Below are 23,310 nucleotides of genomic sequence, written 5' to 3'. Positions count from 1 at the left end.
AACAGTGAAGACCATTGGTTCGGTTCCTCATCTTTATCTCCAGCATCTATCATCTTAGTCTGCTCTGTTTTAGCTCCATGTTTGGTCTCCTCCACCTCCTAAAGATAAAGATCTGACTCTTCAGCTGCTAAAAGCTCCAGTAGAAACAGTAGAAACCTGTTTCTACCTGCAACACTTCCTGTCAGCAGGTTCAGTCCTACATACATTTCAGTGACTCATTCAGTAGATTTGTGTCAGATGGCGACACCTGGGAGGTGTTCTCTGTCTGCAGCAGCAGCAGGAGGGAGAGGAGGAGGAGGAAGAGGAGGAAGAAGAGGAGGAGGAGGAGGTGAAGGTGGCAGTAAAGTGCTGACTCTGCGTTTACGAAGCCAAAAATAAAAACAAGGCAGCAGCAGCAGCACCATGAGGTCGTGCAAACTCATCACTTATTCAAAACGTCTCCATCCGTCTCTTCCACACGTTGTCACAGTTTAACCTCTCAGTCCGTCCTCGTGTCCTCACGTCCACCTCCATCTACGTCCAGCTGCTTGACCAGCACGTCCACGTCTTTGTCCGTCCACCTCGGTGTCCGTTAAGCCGTCTTGTCTCGTCCTCTCCTCTTGTGGGACCTTTCAACACTTCGCCTGCTGGACATCAGGACGACTGACCGTCACCAGACGTCTCATCCTCGCCATCTCTCACACTCAGCGTCAGCATTCGTCTTGTGTTACAGTATCTTCCTGCTACCATCTCTGGTGTTAGGGTCGGTTCTGACCTTAAGAGTTTTAAAGGAGACTCCTCCTTTACCACAAATTAAATTAGTTCCCAGGTGTCTTAAAGACATGTCTGTCACATGCTTTGGTCAAAATCCTCCAACGATCAAACATCACAGCTCTTTTAAACAGCCCTGTTCAGAACGGCTGGTTTCGGTTCCTGTCCCTTTAAATGCAAATGAGCCACTGCTTGCCCTGCCCCCTTTACTGGTAGGGGTGGGGTTATGCAAATTAGAATCCTAGTTACATCACTGGAAGACAACTGAGGGAACAGCTCATAAAACCACATGGATTTCAACCTAGGGAGCCTGAAAAGTACAGATTTTCTTGTCAATTCACACATTTTGGGGCCAAAAGGCAAAACAAACACCCAAATATATGTTAAAGAGCCTTCAAAATGTGATATTGCCATAATATGTCCCCTTTAAACACAGTAAAAACAATTATTTATCATCTCATTTGTTTCTCATCTCTTGGTTATGTTGTTAGGCTTCCTCATCCATGAAATGGTTGGTTTTGCACATATGATTTCAGTTTGAACTCATTGTTCTTATCGTTATAACTGGGTCAAATCCGACCCTAACAACGCAAATGTCATAATTTTAACCAGAGCATTTTAGAATTTTGTGGAAAAAAACCCCAAGTTTTATTTTGTTTAAATAGATGTTTTCTGACAAAGTCAAAAAGCCTTGATGCAATAAACACATTAATGTGGTATGTTTATGCATTAAAGACCTGAAAGCAGCTCAGTGGCGACCTGAACACAAGAGGAAGGTTCAACTATTTCCTCCTCCTCCTCCTCCTCCTCCGCTTTAATAACTTCCTGAACACAACAGACCATGTGACCTGGTGTGTGTTTGACTCCCACAGAAGAAAAAATAAATAAACTGTCTTGTTAACAGGAGTTAAAGTGTCTTGTGACTCCGGCTCCTTCAGCCTTTTAAAGCATCAGAGGTTCCTGTCGGCGGCGGCGGCGGCGCTGACTGGTAATTAGGAGTCTGAGGTTTGAGAGCTTCTACAGGTGCGTTATGCTGTTTGTTTGATTTATCCTCGAGTGTGTCATCGTCGTGCAATTATATTCTTTTAGTCTGGAGCTCGACGACCTGACGAGACGGAGCCACGCAGCAAATCAGACACTCTCCTTTCATTTGAGGAAAGAAAAAACTCTCAGAAATAAATATAAATGAACACACACACACACACACACACACATGCGTCTCTACGTCTCTAAAACTTTGTGACCGTAACAAGTTGTTGTTTCCACCCGAGTCAGGAGGAGAATCCACAGACCAGAGATCAGTTTTTTTTAACCTTTAAAGTGATACACCAACATTTTTTTTCGTGTCTTGCCTCACTCCCGAGTCCATGACCAGCAGATAGACACCATCCTTTCGACTGTACGTGCAGTAACAAGGGAGATAGAGCCGTATCGCCTGTAATTAGCTTAGCTCAGTCAGAAGCTGATTTCATTTTAGCTCTAAACTCTGTAAATATATCACTTTATCAACATTTCAAACATTTTTAGGCGAGAAAGTAGCCGTTTAGATCAGCAGTGTGTCGTTAATTTGTCTAAATACCAGCTGTTTACAATTTTGTTCGGAGAAATTTGGCGCTACTCAAGCTAGCCGTTGTGACCAACGCACTTCCGGTTACTTTCACAAAATAAAACACCTGTTGCCCTTTACATACAGAAAACCATGAGGATAGAATTTGTGCTTTAACTTTGAAACAGGAAGCTAACCTACCCTCGATGTAGCTAGCTTGAACCAAAATAAACCGTCTTTGCTTGAACCCTCCGTTTTGACCGATCTCGTCCCGTTACCGGCATTTGACCGCTCAAGACGCCTTACCGGAGAGTTTTGTCAGCTCTGAGACGAAGATCGGCCCGCCGGTTTCCCTTTAGAGTTGCTGAAGAGTTTCTCTGACGACTTTAGGTAAGAGGCAGGCTAACACTACCCATACACTTCCAGCGTTTGAGCTAAGCTAATTACGGGCGATACGGCTCTATCTCCCTTGTTACTGCACGCACAGTGGAAAGGATGGTGTCTATCTGCTGGTCATGGACTCGGGAGTGAGGCAAGACACGACGAAAAAAAAAATGTTGGCGTATCCCTTTAACCCTGAAGAAGCAGAAAATAAAAGACAAACAGAGGAAACTAAAGGACAAACCTCCTCTGCTCTGCTCTGTCGTTACATAACCAGACTGATAAATCACCGGCTGCAGGTGAAGCCGCTTCAGACTGATTCACCTGCTGTTCTCTCTTTAAACCCACTGTGAAATCTAAACATTTTCCCTGTTAGACAAAGTGGCTGCTGTCGAACACGACCTCTGAAATATTCAGCGTTTTATGTGGAAGAGAACTCACTCAGGGAGCAAAACCAAACCAAACAATGCAGGTGGAATGTGTATCTGCTCCTTTCCAGGTCAGCAATGGAGTCAGACAGGGGAGCGTTTATCTCCTATTTTATTTTATTTTTATATGAATAGTCTGTCAAAAGAGTTAAAAATGTGTATGACCGTGTGTTACTTAGTCGGAGTTCAGCTGGTCTGCAGCAGCTCCATGTATGCAAAGCTGTCAGGACATGTTTTAAATATCTGTAGTCAGGTGAAATATCTTGGTCATGTGATCACAGACAACGAACCTTTATCATGTAGCCTAATGAAAACGAGACGAGATGCAACATAAATGGTGGTCATGTGAAAATGTATAATGGAATATATAATGCAATATTGTTGACGGATAAAAACAAGACTAAATGTGGTTTACAAAATATAAGCTCTGCTAAAATGTCTCTTCATTGTCGTTGACCAATATGAGACGAGACAAAATAACATTATAATGTTTAGTCGTAGTTATTATTATTATTTTGCAGTATTTCTGTCTCCTAGGGAGCGACGTCACTTCCTCAACCCGCACTTATTTAGAAGATGCAGCTGTAGTGGGTCAGCGTTAACCACAATTTTGATGAGTCTGAATTATGAAAACACCAGACATCCATGGAAAACACACTGTTGCTGCACTTACAGTAAGTTTTTAAAGGACATGTTATTTACATAAATAACCATAAACGCAATGGTACTAATGGTGCATAACCCCCCACCCTTGGTGGTACTTGGAGAGGCAAGTATTTTCTGGGGTTGTACTGGTCTATTATTAGACTAGGTAATTATACTACATTGACTGGGTTAAATAGAATTAGATTACTGGAAATAGATTAAAATCACTGACTAAAACTAGACTAAAAATCAGTTTTCGTTGACTAAAACTAGATGAACATAGTCAAGGGTTATTCTGACTAAAATAAACTAAATGCTCAGAGTTTTAGTCGACTGAAACTTGACTAGACAAAAAAAGAGAATGAACGTGACTAAAACTAATAAAAACTAAAATGACAGTTTGACACAAAGACTAAAGACTAAAATTAAAACAGGACGCCAAAAACAACACTACTGATGACGAGGACATGTGCAAGCAAATGTACTGTTTAAAGCTTATTGCACACTGCTGTTCACTGCACAGCTGTGGTCAAATCATAAAAGAAAAGCGAGTCTTCAGAGACTGCAAGTGGCATTCAACGACTCTCTGAGAACTTTGTTAAAGCAGAAGTGAGTGATCTGGTCGTTTTCGCTAATGCTGCGTTCCAGGCAGGCTTTTGAAATCATAAATTACAGCTTCAAGTCACAGCTTACGACTTTGTAGCGTTCCAGGCAACCCACTCGTGTTTTTCCGACCTGTTTTACCGGTGAAAGTCACTATAACGGCCACTCGTAACTTCCGACCCGTGAAATCGTACCAGTACGTCTTTTTGTACAGTCTATGTACCAGATCGAACTGGTACGACTTCACAGGTCGGAAAAAAACCAATTTCCCTTGAACGCACCATAACAGTCCTCGTCCCTACGTCGCCACATTCACACACACACAGCCCTGCATGCCGTTCTCTCTCCTCATTGGATAAAAACTGTAGGATACGATAAATGTTTTCTCCTGGGCTCAGAGCAGAGCAGAGTGACTGACAGACCCGTGTTTCAGACCAAACACTCTATGTAAGTGATTGCTGTCGGAAGATAGAACTATTTAAGACTTATATTAACACAAATATATCACTTACTTCTGCTTTAAAAATTGAAATGTTTGTGACTACTCGAGTCAACACGAGTTAAGCTCGAGTTACGTTCGTCTATCTATCTATCTATCTATCTATCTATCTACTAGGATTTCAAATTAAGAGTTTAGCTAGGACCAGAGCTTTAAGCTGAGACCTCCTGCTGACAGAACAGTCTGTGTTTTGATCTACAAAGGTGAAAAGAGTCGTTAATTATTCATGAACCATCCATGAAAGATTTTGACGTCATGAAATGTAAAACGTGCATCACTCTCACTCTCTTTTCCCACGGCCCCTGAAGTAACCACAGACTGTAGATGAAGACGTCTTGAAACCCTGATGGTCTCAATCTCAGGACTTCATTCATCTGTTCCTGTCAGTCAGCCTTCCTTCTCCCTCTCCTCCTCCTCTTCCCATTCCTCCTCTCCCTCCTCCTCCTCCTCCTCCTCCTCCTCCTCTTCCTCCTCCTCCTCCTCCTCCCTCTCCTCCTCTTCCTCCTCCCTCTCCTCCTCTTCCTCCTCCTCCTCCTCCTCCTCTTCTTCCTCCTCCTCCTCCCTGGAGGGAATGAAAATGTTGGAAACCATTTTTCTTTATCCCTTCAACCATCTGCCGTCACCAGAGAGTGGATCTGCTGCCTCGTGCTGCAAAGAGGATCTTTTGCTTTCTCAGTCAAAAGGTTTTTCTCTTTTTCTTTTTTTTTTCTGGCTTTAATGGGGAGAATAAACATGTTGGAAGTGGTTTTTCCCATCAGCTCTCCATCGCCTCCACCATCTGCCACCAACACAAACTCTCACTGGTGTGTGTGAATGTGTGTTCACTCTGGGAGAACAGCGCCCTCTTCAGGTCTGGCGCTCGCAGCTGGGTCAAGGAAGGAAGGAAGGATGGACAAAGGGATAGAAGGAAGGAAGGAAGGAAGGAAGGACAAAGGGAAAGATGGGAGCAAAGAAGGAAGGGAAAAAGGAAGGAAAGATGGGAGGAGGGAGGGAACAGATTGGGTCAAAAAGGAAGGAAGAAGTAAGGATGAAGGGAAGGAAGGAATGGTGGGAAAAGGATTGTGGGAAAAAGGAAGGACAGAAAGATGGAAGGAGGGAGGGAACAGATTTGTTCAAGGAAGGAAGACGGGAAAAAGGAAGGAAACAAAGATGGATGGAGGAAGGGAAGAGATCAGGTCAATTCGATCAAAAGAGGAAGGAAGAAGAAGTAAGGACAAAGGGAAGGAAGGAAGGAAAGGAAAAAGGATTGTGGAAAGAAGGAAGGGAGAAAGGAAGAAAAGAAGGAAGGATGGAGGAAGGGAACAGACTGGGTCAAGGAAGGAAGGAAGGAAGTTACGAATTAAGGAAGGACGAAGGGAAAGAAAGAAGGAAGGAAGGACAAAGGGAACGATGGAAGGAAAGAAGGAAGGGAAAAAGGAAGGAAAGAAAGATGGAGGGAGGGAACAGACCAGGTCAACTGGATCCAAAGAGGGAAGAGGAAGAAGTAAGGATGAAGGGAAGGAAGGAATGGTGGGAAAAAGGAAGGACAGAAAGATGGAAGGAGGGAGGGAACAGATTTGTTCAAGGAAGGAAGAAGGGAAAGATGGAAGGGAAAAAGGAAGGAAAGAAAGATGGATGGAGGAAGAGAAGAGATCAGGTCAATTCGATCAAAAGAGGAAGGAAGAAGAAGTAAGGACAAAGGGAAGGAAGGAAGGAAAGGAAAAAGGATTGTGGAAAGAAGGAAGGGAGAAAGGAAGAAAAGAAGGAAGGATGGAGGAAGGGAACAGATTGGGTCAAGGAAGGAAGTTACGAAGGAAGGAAGGACGAAGGGAAAGAAAGAAGGAAGGGAAAAAGGAAGGAAAGAAAGATGGAGGGAGGGAACAGACCAGGTCAACTGGATCCAAAGAGGGAAGAAGAAGAAGTAAGGATGAAGGGAAGGAAGGAAGGAAAGAAGGAAAGAAGGAAGGATGGAGGAAGGGAGATTGGGTCAAATTGACCCAGAAGGATGACAGCAGCCGACTGACTGACGCTGCTGTCACTCTGCAGCAGATGTAAAACACTTAATAAAACCACAGGAAGCAACGGGATGAACTCTTTAACACACGTCCGTCGTCCGTCCGTCCACACGCAGTGAGTGACAGGTCGGGTCGCGTCAGCTGACAGGAAGCAGCAGCAGCAGCAGCAGCAGCAGCAGCAGCAGCAGCAGCAGCAGCAGCAGCAGCAGCAGCAGCAGCAGCAGCAGCAGCGTCTCTCCTCTCAGACGAAAGAGGAGGAATCAACATCATCAGCGTGGGAGGAGGAGGAGAGTGATTTAACATTCAGACAGTGAACGCAACACTGAGCTGCCAGATCAACAATCAGAGGGTTCAGGCTGGAGGCAGACGAGGACGAGGACGAGGACGAAGAGTCTTTACGTCTTTATATGTTTAACGATCTGTTGACGCTTCGATCAACAAGGCAAACTGTTGAAATCATAATAAAGTAAAAACATTTAACGAGCGGTCGAGGATGTAAAAGCAACGAGGACAATTATCAAAACTGAGTCTTTTTGTCAGTCAAATGTCAAGTCTATATGTATGGAGGCTGAGAAGACAATTAAAGGTAACAAACCTACTGCTATGACTATAGGGATTATGGCAATGGGCCAATTTGCCAAAATGTTGAACTAGCCCTTTAAAGACATGGTTTCATCAAAATCCCCCAAGGATCAAACATCACAGCTCTTTTCATCCTCTCTAAACAGCCCTGTTCAGAACGGCTGGTTTCAGTGCCTGTCCCTTTGAATGCAAATGAGCCACTACTTGCCCTGCCCCCTTTACTGGTACCAGGTAGGGGTGGTGTTATGCAAATTCGAAGACAAATTACATCATTGCCAGACAACTGAAGGAACAGACTAGGCAAGACAAACACCTAAATATACTGTATGTTATAGAGGCTTCAAAAAGTGATATTTCCATAATATATTCCCTTTAAAGGAGACACAGTATGTCCCCTTTCCACAAATTAAAATAGTTCACAACTCTGTCTCATAGCGTGATGAATGTGCAGGTCACAACTTGTCCACCAGAGCGTTGTGGAGTTGTTGGATTGTGTATTTGATGAGTTTGATGAGGGGAAACCAAGAAATCCCATTATTAGCCTCCGTAGCGTAGCTCTGAGCAGCTCACGGCTCTGCTCCGCCATTCTAAAAATAGCTTGCACCGACAATTAAAGGTAACGCACCTACTGCTATGACTATAGGGATTATGGCAATGGGCCAATTTGCCAAAATGTTGAACTATCCTTTAATCAAATTTTGCATAAGACATTTTTAATTGGATATGCAGTGTTTTCCAGGCGACGAGCCGATTGTCACATTTAATGACACAGAACATGTGAATCAGGATCGGCGGAGAATTTCAACACATCCACCGGAGCACCCGCGTGTCCTTGGCCTGAATGAATGAATGAATGAATGAATGAATGAATGAATGAATGAATGAATGAATCGCTCCTGGCCACACACAGATCTGTTTACAGTCACACAGCTGCTCTGTAACGTAATAAACCCACATCTGGAGCAGTGGGAGTTAATAATATAAAACAAAAAAAGCTCTGAGGCTGCAGCTTCTTTTCTTGGTTAAAATGCTGCTTTTATCGCCTCGCCTCTCTCAAACAGAGCCCATTAATAACATTAGAGGATGTTTCCTATCAGCAGAACTCACGCCGCCCCTCGGCGAGCGCCGCACTGGAAAGGTCACCTCAGAATAAAGAGCCGGTAAACAAGAACTCCCTCGTTCTCTGAAGGAAACCAGTCACGTGACTCCGCTTTTTCTCCTCATAATCTCTGTGTTTTTTTGTTTTTTTGATTGTTTTTTTATGAGCTTTTCTCTCCAGGTGTAAAGACAAGGTCGTTGTATGTTTCTGTCTTAATTTCCTGGATGAGTGAAGACGACAAAACGTCACATCGAGATGTTTCCTCACAAGCTGAGGTGAAACGTTTGATTCGTTATTTTTGCTGCTAGAAAATAAAAGAGTATGTGTATGTGTATGTATTTGTGTGTGTCTATATTTATGTATGTTTATATCGGTAAAAATAGAAGTTCACAAATGATATTAAAAGAATGTTGCATGGTATATATATATGTTTCTGACCAAGGATTTTACTAGGATGATGAGTTGAATGGCTGCAGACCTGCCATTATTTTAATTTATTTTATTCTTTTTCTTTGTTTTGATACATAAATTATCTCATTTGTAAAAGATTTATTGAAAAAAAAATGGAGTAGTTTGCTTCTTTCTGTCCCCTTTCATTCAGGAGTTGCATTATTATTTGTATTAAACTGTTTTTCCTTTTCATTTTTCAATGAATGAACCAAATAAATAAACTAAACTAAACTAAACCTCCTCACCTGCAGCGTCCAATCAAATCCATGTGTCTAAGTCTCAGTCCACAGAGAAATGCACACAGCCTGTATTCAGAAACTGAGCCTTAAAACCAGCCGTCAGGACTTCCTGTCACTTTGTGATGTCACAACTAAGCCCCGCCCCCTCACCACCTGGACCCACCATCCAACCAACAACAACTTTGCAGGATTTGGTTTCTCTGAGTGTTTTATTCTGAAATCTGCTCTGGTTCAGTTTAGAAAGCAGTCAGCCAATCAGAAGAGAGGATCAAAGCCCCATCCTCTCTTCTGATTGGCTGACACCGACCTGCTGTTACTAGAGCTCCAGAGAGAAAGAGATGGAAAACTACACTGAGATGGTTTTTATATCCTTTTTATGGCTCAGCCCTTCAAAATAAAACACACAAGAAGAAAAAGAATGAACATGGAGCTTTAACTAAATTATATATTTTTCTAGTTGAATGAATGCGACATCATGAGACTGAGTCACACACGACTACGCTACATATTTCCGTTTCGCTATAAAAACAGTAACGATACATGAGGCCAGATGGCATCGCACCGTCGTCCAATTAAAAGCCAGTTTTCCCTCTGTCTAACTGTGATTCCCCGTCCGAGTTAAATGTGGTTGTTACCTTTAATATGCAGAAAGTAAAACGACTGAATCTCTCATTCCTGACGGCGCCGAGGCCGAAGCAACGAGCAGCAGCGAGTCGATGTTAAACCCTCCTGTCGTCCTTCTGTTCCCTTCCTCCATCCTTCCCTCTTTCCTTCCTTTCTCTCTTCCTTCTTTCCACAATCCTTTTCCCCTTCCTTCGTTCCATCCTTCCTTCCTCCCTTCTTTCCCTTCATCCATCCTTCTGCTTCCTTCTTTGACCTAATCTGTTCCCTCCCTCCATCTTTCTTTCCTTCCTTCCCTTTTCCTTCCTTCCTTCCTTACTACTTCTTTCCTTTTTGACCCAACTGACCTGATGTGTTCCCTCCCTCCATCTTTCTTTCCTTCCTTTTCCCTTCCTTCTTTCCACAATCCTTTTCCCCTTCTTTCCCTTTTTCCTTCCTTCCATCTTTCTTTCCTTCCTTTTCCTTCCTTCCTTCCTTACTTCCTTCCCTTCGTCCTTACTACTTCTTTCCTTTTTGACCCAACTGACCTGATCTGTTCCCTCCCTCCATCTTTCTTTCCTTCCTTCCTTTTCCCTTCCTTCTTTCCATAATACGTTTCCCCTTCCTTCCTTCCTTCCTTCCTTCCCTCCTTCCTTCCTTCCTTCCTTCCTTCCCTTTGTCCTTATTTCTTCCTTCCTTTTTGACCCAATCTGTTCCCTCCCTCCATCTATCTTTCCTTCATTTTTCCCTTCCTTCTTTCCTCCCACCTTCCCTTTGTCCTTCCTTCCTTCCTTTTTTCCCTTCGTCCTTCCTTCCTTCCTTCCTTCCTTCCTTTTTTCCCTTCGTCCTTCCTTCCTTCCTTCCTTCCTTCTTTCCCTTCGTCCTTCCTTCCTTCACCCAGGAGGACGACAGGAGGGTTAAACCTGTGTGTGTGAGTCAGCAGCAGCAGCTGTGGAGGCTCCCAGTGCAGGTGTGTGTGTGTGTGTGTGTGTGTGTGTGTGTGTGTGTGTGTGTGTAGGTGTGTGTGTGTGTGTGTGTGTGTGTGTGTGTGTGTGTGTGTGTGTGTGTGTGTGTGTGTGTGTGTCTTACTTGATGACCGTTCCTTTGGCGCCCCCTGCTGTGGTGAGCATGACTCTGCTGGTGAGGCTGACCCTCAGGTCCTCCTGCTCCAGACCCAGCAGCTCCGCACAGTTCTCCAGAGTCTGGCTCGACTGGTTCTTGATGGCGCAGCCGCCTGCAAGACCAGGAGGAGGGCAGAGGGCAGAGGTCAAAGGTCACGTAGGGTGTGTGTAGCTCAGGGAGCGCAGGGTGATCGAACCAAACACACACACACACACGAGAAAACTGTTCTGGATCCACTTGGACCAGTTTTTTAACCCTCCTGTTGTTCTGCTGGGTCAAGGAAGGAAGGTCGAAGGGAAAGAAGGGAGGAAGGGAAAGAAGGGAGGAAGGTAGGAGGGAAGGAAGGACGAAGGGAAAAATAGATGGAGGGAGGGAACAGATTGGGTCAATTGGGTCAAAAAGGAAAGAAGAAGTAGGGACGAAGGGAAGGAAGGAAGGAAGGTAGGTAGGAAGGAAGGAAGGAAGGAAGGAAGGAAGGAAGGAAGGAAGGAAGGAAGGGAAAAAGGATTGTGGAAAGAAGGAAGAGAGAAAGGAAGGAAGGAAAGAAAGAAATATGGAGGAAGGGAACAGATTGGGTCAATTGAGTCAAAAAGGAAGGAAGAAATAAGGACGAAGGGAAAGAAGGAAGGAAGGAAGGAAGGAAGGAAGGAAGGAAGGAAAAGGGAAGGGAAAAGGGAAAGAAGGAAAGAAAGATGGAGGGAGGGAGGTAACAGATTAGGTCAAAGAAGGAAGCAGAAGGATGGACGAAGGGAAAGAAGGGAGGAAGGAAGGATGGGAAGAAGGAAGGGAAAAAGGATTGTGGAAAAAAGGAAGGAAAGAAAGATGGAGGGAGGGAACAGATTGGTTCAAGGAAGGAAGGGGAAAAGGATTGTGGAAAGAAGGAAGAGAGAAAGGAGGGAAAGAGGGAAGGATGGAGGAAGGGAACAGATTGGGGCAATTTGACCCAGAAGGACGACAGGAGGGTTAAAACGGGGGGGGGGGGGGTGTGTTTGAAATATTGAAGTCATTAACAGTCATCTATACCATATATTTAAGTTTATTTTAATCAATAATACAAATGACACGCTAACATTTAAACTCCCACCAATTCAGTGTTACGTTAGATAAATGGACCAGTATCTGTGCATCTTCCTTTACTTTGCCGATATAGTTCCAACATAATCTTTTTCGGAAAGTGACGGTATTTAGGAATCTTTACGATCAATAAATTGTGGCGTTTAATACCGCGATTAATTGTGAAAACATCTCTACTCTTCTGTCACAGACACAAATAAATATTTTATAAAATCCTGTCCAAGCTCGTCTCCTACACTGCAAAAACCCTAAATCTTTCCAAGAATATTTGTCTTATTTCTTGTCAAAATGTCTCATTTCTGGTCAAAACTAACCTCTTTCCACTTAAAATAAGACTCATCCCCTAAAAATTAACTTGTTTTTAGATCATTTTCACTTGTTTCAAACTAATTTTCACTTGAGATAAGTAGAAAAATCTGCCAGTGAAAGCAAGTTTTTTGTGCTTGTAATAAGGAAGAAAAACTTGCTCCACTATCAGATTTTTCTACTTATTTCAAGTGAAAATTAGTTTGAAACAAGTGAAAATGATCTAAAAACAAGTTAATTTTTAGGTGATGAGTCTTATTTTAAGTATAATGAGATTTGTTTTGACTAGAAATGACATTTTGACTAGAAATAAGACAAATATTCTTGGTAAGATATTTGAGTTTTTGCAGTGTAATCAATACATCTGATCATCTGCCTGAACACATTCCTCCTCCTCCCGCTGTAAAACACCACGATGTGAAGATGGCCGCCCACTGAGAGAACCAGTCTTGTTAATAGGCGTCCTGCTGCGCTCTCCCTCCTCCTCCTCCTCCTCCTCCTCCTCCTCCTCCACCGAGCGCTGAATAACTTCACCGATCAAGTTCAAAGACGAAACGACTCAAAACCGCTGAGGAGAAATGAGGAGTGAGACGAGGAGGAGCGCCCAAACTCCGAACGAGAGATAATAACTCTCTTTTCTGTATAAAAAGCTTCAGGGATTCTTTAGAGATATATGTCATTTACAGATTTCCCCGTCAGTGAAACTGAACAATAATTGAGGAGATCTGAGGTCATGATGAGCTGCTGGAGGTGAAGACAAAGTGTCACAGAAATAACTATTTATCACTGAGCTCAATGAGGAGACGAGACAGGCTGGATATTACAGAGATCAATCAACCACATCAGTCTGGAGAGAGGAGACCAAAATGGCGCCTGTCACTTTAAGAACCGAACCGGAGCAGGAGGAAGAAGGAGAAGGAGAAGGAGGAGAGATGAAGAACAAGAACAAGAAGCTGAGATCAACTCCTCTGGTCTACACGTCAGAGCCATTAAAAGGATAGTTCAACATTTTGTCAAATTGGCCCATTGCCATAATCCCTATAGTCATAGCAGTAGGTTTGTTACCTTTAATTGTTGGTGCAAGCTGTTTTTAGAACGGCGGAGCAGAGCCGTGAGCTGCTCAGAGCTACGCTACGGAGGCTCATGGGATTTCTTAATTGGTTTCCCTCATCAAACTCATCAAATACACAATCCAACAACTCCACAACGCTCTGGTGGACAAGTTGTGACCTGCACATTCACCACGCTATGAGATAATAACACAACGTTACCAGACAGAGTTGTTGTAGAGGGAAATACAGAGACTGATGATGAAAAACTGTCCCTGAAGGCAACACGCATCAGCGGTTTTGCATGTATTTCCCTCTAAAACAACTCTGTGTGGTAACGTTGTGTTATTATCTCATAGCGTGGTGAATGTGCAGCTCACAACTTGTCCACCAGAGCGTTGTGGAGTTGTTGGATTGTGTATTTGATGAGTTTGATGAGGAAAACCAAGAAATCCCATAATGAGCCTCCGTAGCGTAGCTCTGAGCAGCTCACGGCTCTGCTTCGCCGTTCTAAAAATAACTTGCACCGACAATTAAAGGTAACAAACCTACTGCTATGACTATAGGGATTATGGCAATGGGCCAATTTGCCAAAATGTTGAACTATCCCTTTAATCACTACAGTTAGGTACCTGCAGCTAACAAAGCTAACGTGGCTATTAACAGCTGGACGAAGTCTCTAACGTCAGAAACTTGGTCTAGAATCAGTTCTGTTAAAGTTTTACAGCCTGAAACGACTGAAGACGGTTAAATCACATTCACGCTGGATCATGTCTCTGAGGAAGGTGTGATGATGATGTGATGACTTGAATGTCACCTGCTGCTGAAGTTTATCCACTCGTAATTACAGGAACATTAACTCACGATTTACAGGAAAACTGGTCGAACCTGCTCTAATTTAAAAATCACAACAACCAGAGCTTTATCGCCTCAGGAAGAACTCCTTATTCGTCTTCTGCTTGTTCATTCTTGTTCATTTCATTTTATAAATCTCAATGTGATACAAGGCTTTCAGGTGAAAATTACAAAAATAACACCAACATACAGACCTCTATTATATTATTCATTACAAAGGTGGATGTTTGATTAAAGCTTCTTCAAAATAAAGGTAGATGTCTGTGTTAAAGCTCCATACAGTATAAAGGTAGATGTTTGTATTAAAGCTCCATACAGTATAAAGGTAGATGTTTGTGTTAAAGCTCCATACAGTATAAAGGTAGATGTTTGTGTTAAAGCTCCATACAGTATAAAGGTAGATGTTTGTGTTAAAGCTCCATACAGTATAAAGGTAGATGTTTGTATTAAAGCTCCATACAGTATAAAGGTAGATGTCCATGTGTAGTGTGATTATAAAGCAGCTCTAGGTTCTATATTAATACTGTGAAAGTATCAAAGCCTCAGTCCACAGAGAAATGCACACAGCCTGTATTCAGAAACTGAGCCTTAAAACCAGCCGTCAGGACTTCCTGTCACTTTGTGATGTCACAACTAAGCCCCGCCCCCTCACCACCTGGACCCACCATCCATCCAACAACAACTTTGCAGGATTTGGTTTCTCTGAGTGTTTTATTCTGAAATCTGCTCTATTTTTTAATTGGATCACTTTAGAAAACAGTCAGCCAATCAGAAGAGAAGCTCAGAACCTCCTCCTCTCTTCTGATTGGCTGAAACCGACCTGTCAAAGGTGTGTTTGTTTGTTTTTTATCTCCTGCTCACCTGACGTGCTCCCCGCCTCCTCGAAGTCGACGTTCCCGAGGTGCAGCACGCCGGCCACCACCCTGAACAGGTCCAGCTTCTCCGTGTCGTCCAGGCCGATCTTCTTCATGGCCACGCTCATCCTGTTGAAGTCTCCGTGGTCGTCCAGCAGCGGATCCTTCAGCGGCCCCGACTTCATGTGCTGAGGTCGCCGGGGGAGACAGGGGAAACACAAAACAAAACACACGGTTAATTAAGCTCCGCCTCCTTGAACACACACTGCAAAAACTCAAAATCTTTCCAAGAATATTTGTCTTATTTCTTGTCAAAATGTCTCATTTCTAGTCAAAACTAAACTCTTTCGATTTAAAATAAGACTCATTACCTAAGAATGAACTTGTTTTAGATAATTTTTACTTGTTTCAAACTAATTTTCACTTGAAATAGGTAGAAAAATCTGCCAGTGAAAGCAAGTTTTTTGTGCTTGTAATAAGAAAAAAACTTGCTCCACTATCAGATTTTTCTATTTATTTCAAGTGAAAATCTGCTTGAAAGAAGTAAAAAGTGTCTAAAAACAAGCTGCTTTTTATGTGATGAGTCTTATTTTAAGTATAATGAGACTTGTTTTGACTAGAAATAAGACAAATATTCTTAGTAAGATACTTGAGTTTTTGCAGTGCATCTACAACAATCACGCCTGCTTATTCATCTGTTTCAACCCATTTCTTTTTAATTCTGTCTGTAAAACTTTCTCTCGGCTTAATTTTCATCTTCCATCGAACCTTTCTACTCTACTCTTCTTTTTTAATCTTCTTCCAAACTCTCTTTCTTCTTTTATAACTTCCTCCTCCTTTGTCTGCTTCCTTTTACTTTTACTGAGGCAGCCGGGTCACTGTCGATCTCTGTGAATGAATCACTCGGAGCAACTGTGTCTCTGTATCTGAACATCAGCGGCGCTATGAAAGGAACCAGTTAATTTGATTTTCAAGCCACTTTTTTTTCTGCAACTTCCTGCATTGACCCAACTCTGATCTGGTTGGTTCCCCTTGAATGCATCGTACGGAGGGAAACGTGAAAAGCAGAAGAAAAAGAACAACACTGCAAAAACTCAAATATCTTACTAAGAATTTCTGTCTTATTTCTAGTCAAAATGTCATTTCTAGTCAAAACAAATCTCATTATACTTAAAATAAGACTCATCACATTAAAAAGTAGCTTGTTTTTAGACACTTTTTACGTCTTTCAAGCAGATTTTCACTTGAAATAAGTAGAAAAATCTGATAGTATAGAAGTTTTTCTTCCTTATTACAAGTACAAAACTCACTGGCAGATTTTTCTACTTATTTCAAGTGAAAATATGTTTGAAAAAAGTGAAAATGATCTAAAAACAAATTCATGTTTAGGTGATGAGTCTTATTTTAAGTGGAAAGAGATTCGTTTTGACTAGAAATGAGATATTTTGACAAGAAATAAGACAAACATTCTTGGAAAGATTTTGAGTTTTTGCAGTGAAGAACCAGCAGCAGAAAACAGCAGCACACGACTAAATCTCCATCTGCAGCAGAGAAAGATAGTGAAGACGGAAACACACATACACAAACACCTGAATAACCCACTCAAGAATGTCACAGTCGGATCTCCGCAGGCTAAAAACCAGAGACCAACCACCGCTCCTCCTCCTCCTCTTCCTCTACTGTGACAGGATTAAGTAGAAAACTAATTCTTTCCGCTGTTTAATCAGCTTCCTCGTTGGATTTCACATTTCGTTTCTTTCTCCTCGTCGTTGAGCTTCACAAAGTCGAATCAAATCAATTACATCAATCTATCAGCTTGAACCGAGCGAGGAAACAGGCAAACTAATAAAGCTAAGGAAGTTAGGAAACTCAGCTCAACAGGTGTTTGTTAAAGAACCAGAAGCAGAGCGAAGGATGGATGGATGGATGGATGGATGGAGGATTTCTTTTTGGTTCGATTCAATGAGAAACTCAAAGTGAAATGAACTCAGACACAGATGGAGCGACTCTCTGGACCGATCGTCACGTCTGTTCAGTGTTTTTATATTTCTTTACTGTGTCTTTTCTGTTTAGTTTGTTCATGTGTTTGTGTCTCTGATTAAAATAAAGATTTTAATTAAAGTTAAATGAAGAGAAAAGTTCTAGATGAAGATCTTTACTGTAGATTCTCCCAGATGAGTTTTTCTCTGGTGTTTTCTGCCCCCTGGTGGCCAACGATCAGCTACTGCAGAATTTTTTTAATATTTCAGTTTGTTTGCCGATTATGAAATTCTGCACTTTAATGTTCACGTGTGATGCAGATTAAGTTTCTAAACATTTATTCATTAAAAAAACTACTTTTAATCTAATTTTGTCGATCTTCTGTCAGAAAAAGACACAAAATGTCTGTGGAGCTTTGTTTTTAAAATCCACAGACGTTCCCAGGGAAGGTCAAAGTGCTAAATTATACAAAATCAAATATTATTACATAACATTTTATTTATTTCATCTACTCATTATTTTTGATGGAAGAGTTTGATGTCCAACAAAGTCTCTTGATACCTGGGGTCACATATTTTCCCTTTTTTGAGTATTTTTGTTCAGAAACAATGAATCAATCACTGAAACATTTGCAGATTATTATGCGATCTGAAACAAGTGAGATTTTCTTTTTGCTGCCAAATCAATATTTTCATCTGTGTGGAGTAAAACCAACATTTTGTTCCAGTGACGGGAACGTTTCCTACAACGAAAAGTGAAAACAGTGAAAACACAAGATGAGTTTCTTAAGTCAGCGATTTAGTTTTCTGCTGCGTTTTTATTTTTGTATTTGTGTAGGAGTGTGTGTCTGTCACACAAACACACACACGCGCCACTGTGACATTCTCAGAAACACAACAGCAGCTTTAAGATCTACGACGTCTACACAGCAGAGAGGAGGAGGAGGAGGAGGAGGAGGAGGAGGAGGAGGAAGAGGAGGAGGAGGAGCAGCATGCAACAAACCAACACACTGAGAGGAGGTGACGAGTCACATCAGCCTCAAGACTCAGTCAGAGGAGGAGGAGGAGGAGGAGGAGGAAGAAGATGAAGAAGAGAGGAGGAGAAAGAGGAGGTAGAGGAAGAGGAGGAGAAGGAGGAGGAAGAGGAGGTGGAGGAAGATTAGGAGGAAGAAGAGGAGGAAGGAAAGGAGGAGGAGGAAGAAGAGGAGGAGGAGGAAGATTGGGAGGAAGAAGAGGAGGAGGAGGAGGAAGAAGAGGAGGAGGAGGAAGATTGGGAGGAAGAAGAGGAGGTGGGAGGAGGAGGAAGAAGAGGAGGAGAAAAAGGAAGAGGAGGAGGAAGAGAAAGAGAAAGAAGAGAAGGAGGACAAAGAGGAGGTGGAGGAGAAAAGGAAGAAGAAGAGAGGAAGAGAGGAGGAGGAAGAAGAGGAGGAGGAGAAAAATGAAGAGGAGAAGGAAGAAGAGGAGCAAGAAGAGAAGGAGGAAGAGCGAAGGAGGAGAAAAAGGAAGTGGAGGAGGAAGAAGAGGAACAGAAAGAGGAGGAGGAAGAGGAATAAGAGGAGGAGGAGAAAAAGGAAGATGATGAGGAAGAAGAGGAGAAGGAAGAGGAAGAGGAGGAGAAAAGGAAGATTAGGAAGAAGAAGAGGAGGGGGAGGAGGAAGAAGAGGAGCAAGAAGAGAAGGAGGAAGAGAGGAGGAGGAGAAAAAGGAAGATGAGGAGGAAGAAGAGGAGCAGAAAGAGGAGGCGGAAGAGGAGGAGGAAGAGATGGAAGAGAAGGAGGAGGAGGAGGAAGAAGAGGAGGAGAAAGAAGAAGAGGAGGAGGGGAAAAAAGGATGAGGAGAAAGAGGTAGAGGAGAAGGAGGAGGAGGAGGAGAAGACCGAGTCACCTTGTCATCCTGTGACAGGAGCGGAGCAGTGAGGAGACAGCACATCATGTATCAGTGATGAGACCACAGTGAGGTTAAGGTGCGTTTGTTTTCACTTGACCTGAGGCACCAGACGGGTGGGGTTAGGAGGGTTAGGAGGGTTAGGAGTCGGACGGAGGAGAGGGAGAGGAGGAGGGAGGAGGGAGGAGGAGAGGTTGAGGAGGAGAGAAGGAGAGGAGGAGTGCGACTCCACCTTCAGCTCCACATATTCATCTTCCTGAACTTTAAGAAGCTCTTATCTCTGAGTGTGAAGCTGCTTCAGACTGATCGAGGCTCCTTCTCAACTTTATCACATCTTATCTCCTCCTCCTCCCTCCTCCTCCTCCTCCTCCTGCTGTGTGTCCACTTAAAGAGATAGTAGCATTTATTTAAAGTGGGGTTGTATGATCTACAAATAGCCCCTAAGTACTTTAATTGCAGTAGAAGACTCTCTGCACTCCTCCCGTTAGCAACGCCAGCCCATAATAGCCCTGCCCAGAGATTTACAACATACAGTGTTGTGAACAGACCCAAAGAAACGGCCTATTCTCGCGGCCTATAAGAGGTTTTACCTGGAAAAAAAAATACACAGTTCCATTGTTCGCTATAATATAATTTTTTCCAGCCCTTCAAAGTGCAGGAAAAACAGTTTTTATTTGGACCTAACCAACTGCTGATCGGCGGGCGCTAACCCTGGGTGGAGGGATACGTGAGTTGGTTAGGTCCAAATAAAAACTGTGTTTTTCCTGCACTTTGAAGGGCTGGAAAAAATGATATTATAGCGAACAATGGAACTGTGTTTTTTTTTTTTCAGGTAAAACCTCTTTTAGGCCGTGAAAATAGGCCGTTTCTTTGGGTCCATTCACAACACTGTATGTTGTACAGATGTTACTGGTTCAAAATTGCGGACTTCACGCGTGATCCACGCGAGACGCCACAAGACTCAGGCATTTTTTTTCTTTGGCGAGACAAGAGCTTTTAATGAAAAGCCTCAATGTGCCAAAACAACCACCAGGTGGCATCTGTGAGAACGGAGGACGACAGGCGGATGACTCAGTGATCTGTGCAGTAATCCCCAGCTTAAACTCTAGGCTATTAAACTAGAACTAACTACTGTATACCCTGCCTAAATCACAGAAACTATTGTAATATGATAAAGCCTGTCTTGCTTTATGACTTGATGATTATGTATCACAAATTATGAAGGATCATCTGCGCAAGGCAAAGATGATAGCATCAACAAAACACGGCTGTATGGGACAGGCTTTTATTTAATTCAGAACAAACCGCTTAGCAAAAATGGAAAATATAGTCTATAATAATTAATTGATCTGTTGTTTGGCCACTGTTTGAAAATACCCCGAATTATGAGCAAATAATCTGATCCAGAGCAGCAGTCATAATCAGACTTCTTCTAAATAAACCTAAACATTAAATAACTGAGTCAGGTCGGACCATGGGGGTTTTTTTTCTCTTCTTCTTCACAGGAGAAAATGAGGTGCGCTGTGCTCACGGACGCGTTGATGTTTTGTGATTTATCTGCTGCCTTGACTCTGCCCTTTATACATGTGCGTTCAGATTAACAATAAGACAAGCCATGGTTGAGTTTATTTAGTTAATAATCAGCATCTTAGTACCTCTGATCCGGAGCGATAGTGTTATGAAAATCGCTACAGTTGAACTGGTCTGGTTTTTAGCTGCTCAATCTCATTGTTTCAAAGAAAAGGGATTGATTTTTATAACGAAATGAAACGAAAACAATATTATATTGATACATTGTTGTTTAGGTCACCAGATCTAAACCCGATAGAGCTGGTCTGGGCTTCGATGAAGCACTACATCCGCTCTGAGGCGAAACCAACTAACAGGGAGGAGTTGGAAGCAGCGATCCAGACATTTTGGATGGAGAAGCTGACCATCAGCGTCTGTAATAAGTACATCGATCATTGAGAAAGTTATAGAACTGAAGGGAGGAGCGACTGGCATGTGACCGTAATCGATATCCTGTCCTGGGGATGCTGTTTGTGTGCCTGCTGGTGACTGTAGCCTAATATAAAGCTGCTGTATATTTTAAATAAAGCTAGAGAAAAAAAAACAAACTGGGACGGATCCAGGAGGAAACATGAACTGCCACAAAATGTGAAGAACTTTGTAGTGCAGTCACTGAGAACGGAGTTCCCAGGCATGGACAGAAAGGACTTGAAAGACTGCATAGATAAGATCAACGAGTTCTTGCGAACTCCGGGAAGATCATCTGAGGGTCCTATCCTCACCCTACTGTAGCCTACAGTACAGCACTCCACCCCGACAGCCCCCCTCCCTCCCCCCGCAGCATTGTCCAAGGTGCTGGAGTCTGTGAAACGTGCGCTGCTCAGAGACTGGGCAGAACGGTCCCACTTGCTTTCTCCGTTGGTGGAGCTCTCCCACACAGTAAAAGATTTAGGCAACACATTCTTCCAGCTGGCTGTTTTTCTTCCAGTTACAGAAAGTAGCCTATGTGCAAAGTACCTTATGAGACACATTAACATCTCTATTCATTTAACCCCCATCGAAACAGCTGATTTACATGTCGGCCGTTAACACATGGAGATTGGCCATTCACGCGGCTTTGTTCTTGGTTTTCGGCCAATCAGCTTATAAGCACATGGCTAATTATCAGCTTTCAACCAATCGCACTGTTTTAATGTGTGTGTGAAAGTTATTTTCTTTAGTTCATTTTCGTTTCTTTTGGATTTTTTTTTACAACAATGTATCAATATAATATTGTTTTCGTTTCATTTCCCAATGACACTGTCCAGATGATCGATGTACTTATTACAGACGCTGATGGTCAGCTTCTCCATCCAAAATGTCTGGATCGCTGCTTCCAACTCCTCCCTGTTAGTTGGTTTCGCCTCAGAGCGGATGTAGTGCTTCATCGAAGCCCAGACCAGCTCTATCGGGTTTAGATCTGGTGACCTAAACAACAATGTATCAATATTAATATTGTTTTCGTTTCATTTCGTTATAAAAATCAATCCCTTTTCTTTGAAACAATGAGATTGAGCAGCTAAAAACCAGACCAGTTCAACTGTAGCGATTTTCATAACACTATCGCTCCGGATCAGAGGTACTAAGATGCTGATTATTAACTAAATAAACTCAACCATGGCTTGTCTTATTGTTAATCTGAACGCACATGTATAAAGGGCAGAGTCAAGGCAGCAGATAAATCACAAAACATCAACGCGTCCGTGAGCACAGCGCACCTCATTTTCTCCTGTGAAAGAAGAAGAGAAAAAAAAACCCCATGGTCCGACCTGACCCAGTTATTGAATGTTTAGGTTTATTTAGAAGAAGTCTGATTATGACAGCTGCTCTGGATCAGATTATTTTGCTCATAATTCGGGGTATTTTCAAACAGTGGCCAAACAACAGATCAATTAATTATTATAGACTATATTTTCCATTTTTGCTAAGCGGTTTGTTCTGAATTAAATAAAAGCCTGTCCCATACAGCCGCGTGTGTTACGCCGTGTTTTGTTGATGCTATCATCTTTGCCTTGCGCAGATGATCCTTCATAATTAAAAATAAAAAGTCCAGGCCGGCTGCATGGCTGACGGTGTCACCACTCTCATTATCACTGGCTGTTTGTGTTGTCTGTCAAAAAATGGATGAATGAAACCTATCGACTTTGTATCAGCCGCGTCTTCTATCGAGGGAAAGTTATTTATCCTATGTTTTATCGCCCAGCCCCAAAGTGACACAGACCCGTTCATTCACAAGAAATCATCCAGCTGCACTCTCAAACAAGGTGCGGAGTGAGAAATCTGCGGCACTACTGCACAGTACTGTAGTTGGCTCATTTTAAAAACACATTTTGGAGATGACGAGACAGATGACCAAAAAAAGAGAGTGAGACGTGGGCTATAGTCTACTGTAGCTGCCGTCGTTACATTTTGTAATTGAAAAACTAGGCTACTATATTATTTACTGTCTGCAGCTAGTTCTCCTTTCATCCTCTTGTATTCTGTATCATGAACAGCGCCACTCCTAATCGCGGCTACATTGTGTGACTGTCAGCATTGTCCCCAAAACGTCTGAGCAGTATTTAGTACGGTGCTGCCACCTAGAGGAAAACAGTTGTGGTGAAAATTCACGCGTTCACGCGATCCTGCAGTGCAGGAAAAACCGCGCAATTTTGAACCAGTAACATCTGTAAATCTCTGGGCAGGGCTATTATGGGCTGGCGTTGCTAACGGGAGGAGTGCAGAGAGTCTTCTACTGCAATTAAAGTACTTAGGGGCTATTTGTAGATCATACAACCCCACTTAAAAAAAAATGCTACTATCCCTTTAAAGCTCAGAGTTGAGG

At 42.7% G+C, this 23,310-nt stretch overlaps 1 protein-coding gene across 11 annotated transcripts in view; it reads right to left on the bottom strand.

The window, feature by feature from the left end:
• The window catches only part of LOC146961183 (unconventional myosin-VI-like), a 141,454-nt gene that overhangs the window by 73,819 nt on the left and 44,325 nt on the right, over nucleotides 1-23,310 (bottom strand). For all 11 annotated transcript variants that reach the window (XM_085770968.1, XM_085770967.1, XM_085770963.1 and 8 more), the window contains 2 exons: nucleotides 15,084-15,264; nucleotides 10,906-11,050 (listed from right to left, as the gene is read on the bottom strand). In XM_085770968.1, coding sequence (XP_085627094.1) covers nucleotides 10,906-11,050; nucleotides 15,084-15,264 — 326 coding nt within the window. The remainder of the gene's footprint in view (nucleotides 1-10,905; nucleotides 11,051-15,083; nucleotides 15,265-23,310) is intronic.

The sequence above is a fragment of the Trachurus japonicus genome, chromosome 24 (genome assembly GCF_045865225.1).
Source record: "Trachurus japonicus isolate A0001 chromosome 24, Traja_1.0".
NCBI classification, from domain to species: Eukaryota; Metazoa; Chordata; class Actinopteri; order Carangiformes; family Carangidae; genus Trachurus; species Trachurus japonicus.
Note: the sequence above shows the minus strand (reverse complement) of the source record. Positions and strands in the feature narration are given on the sequence as shown.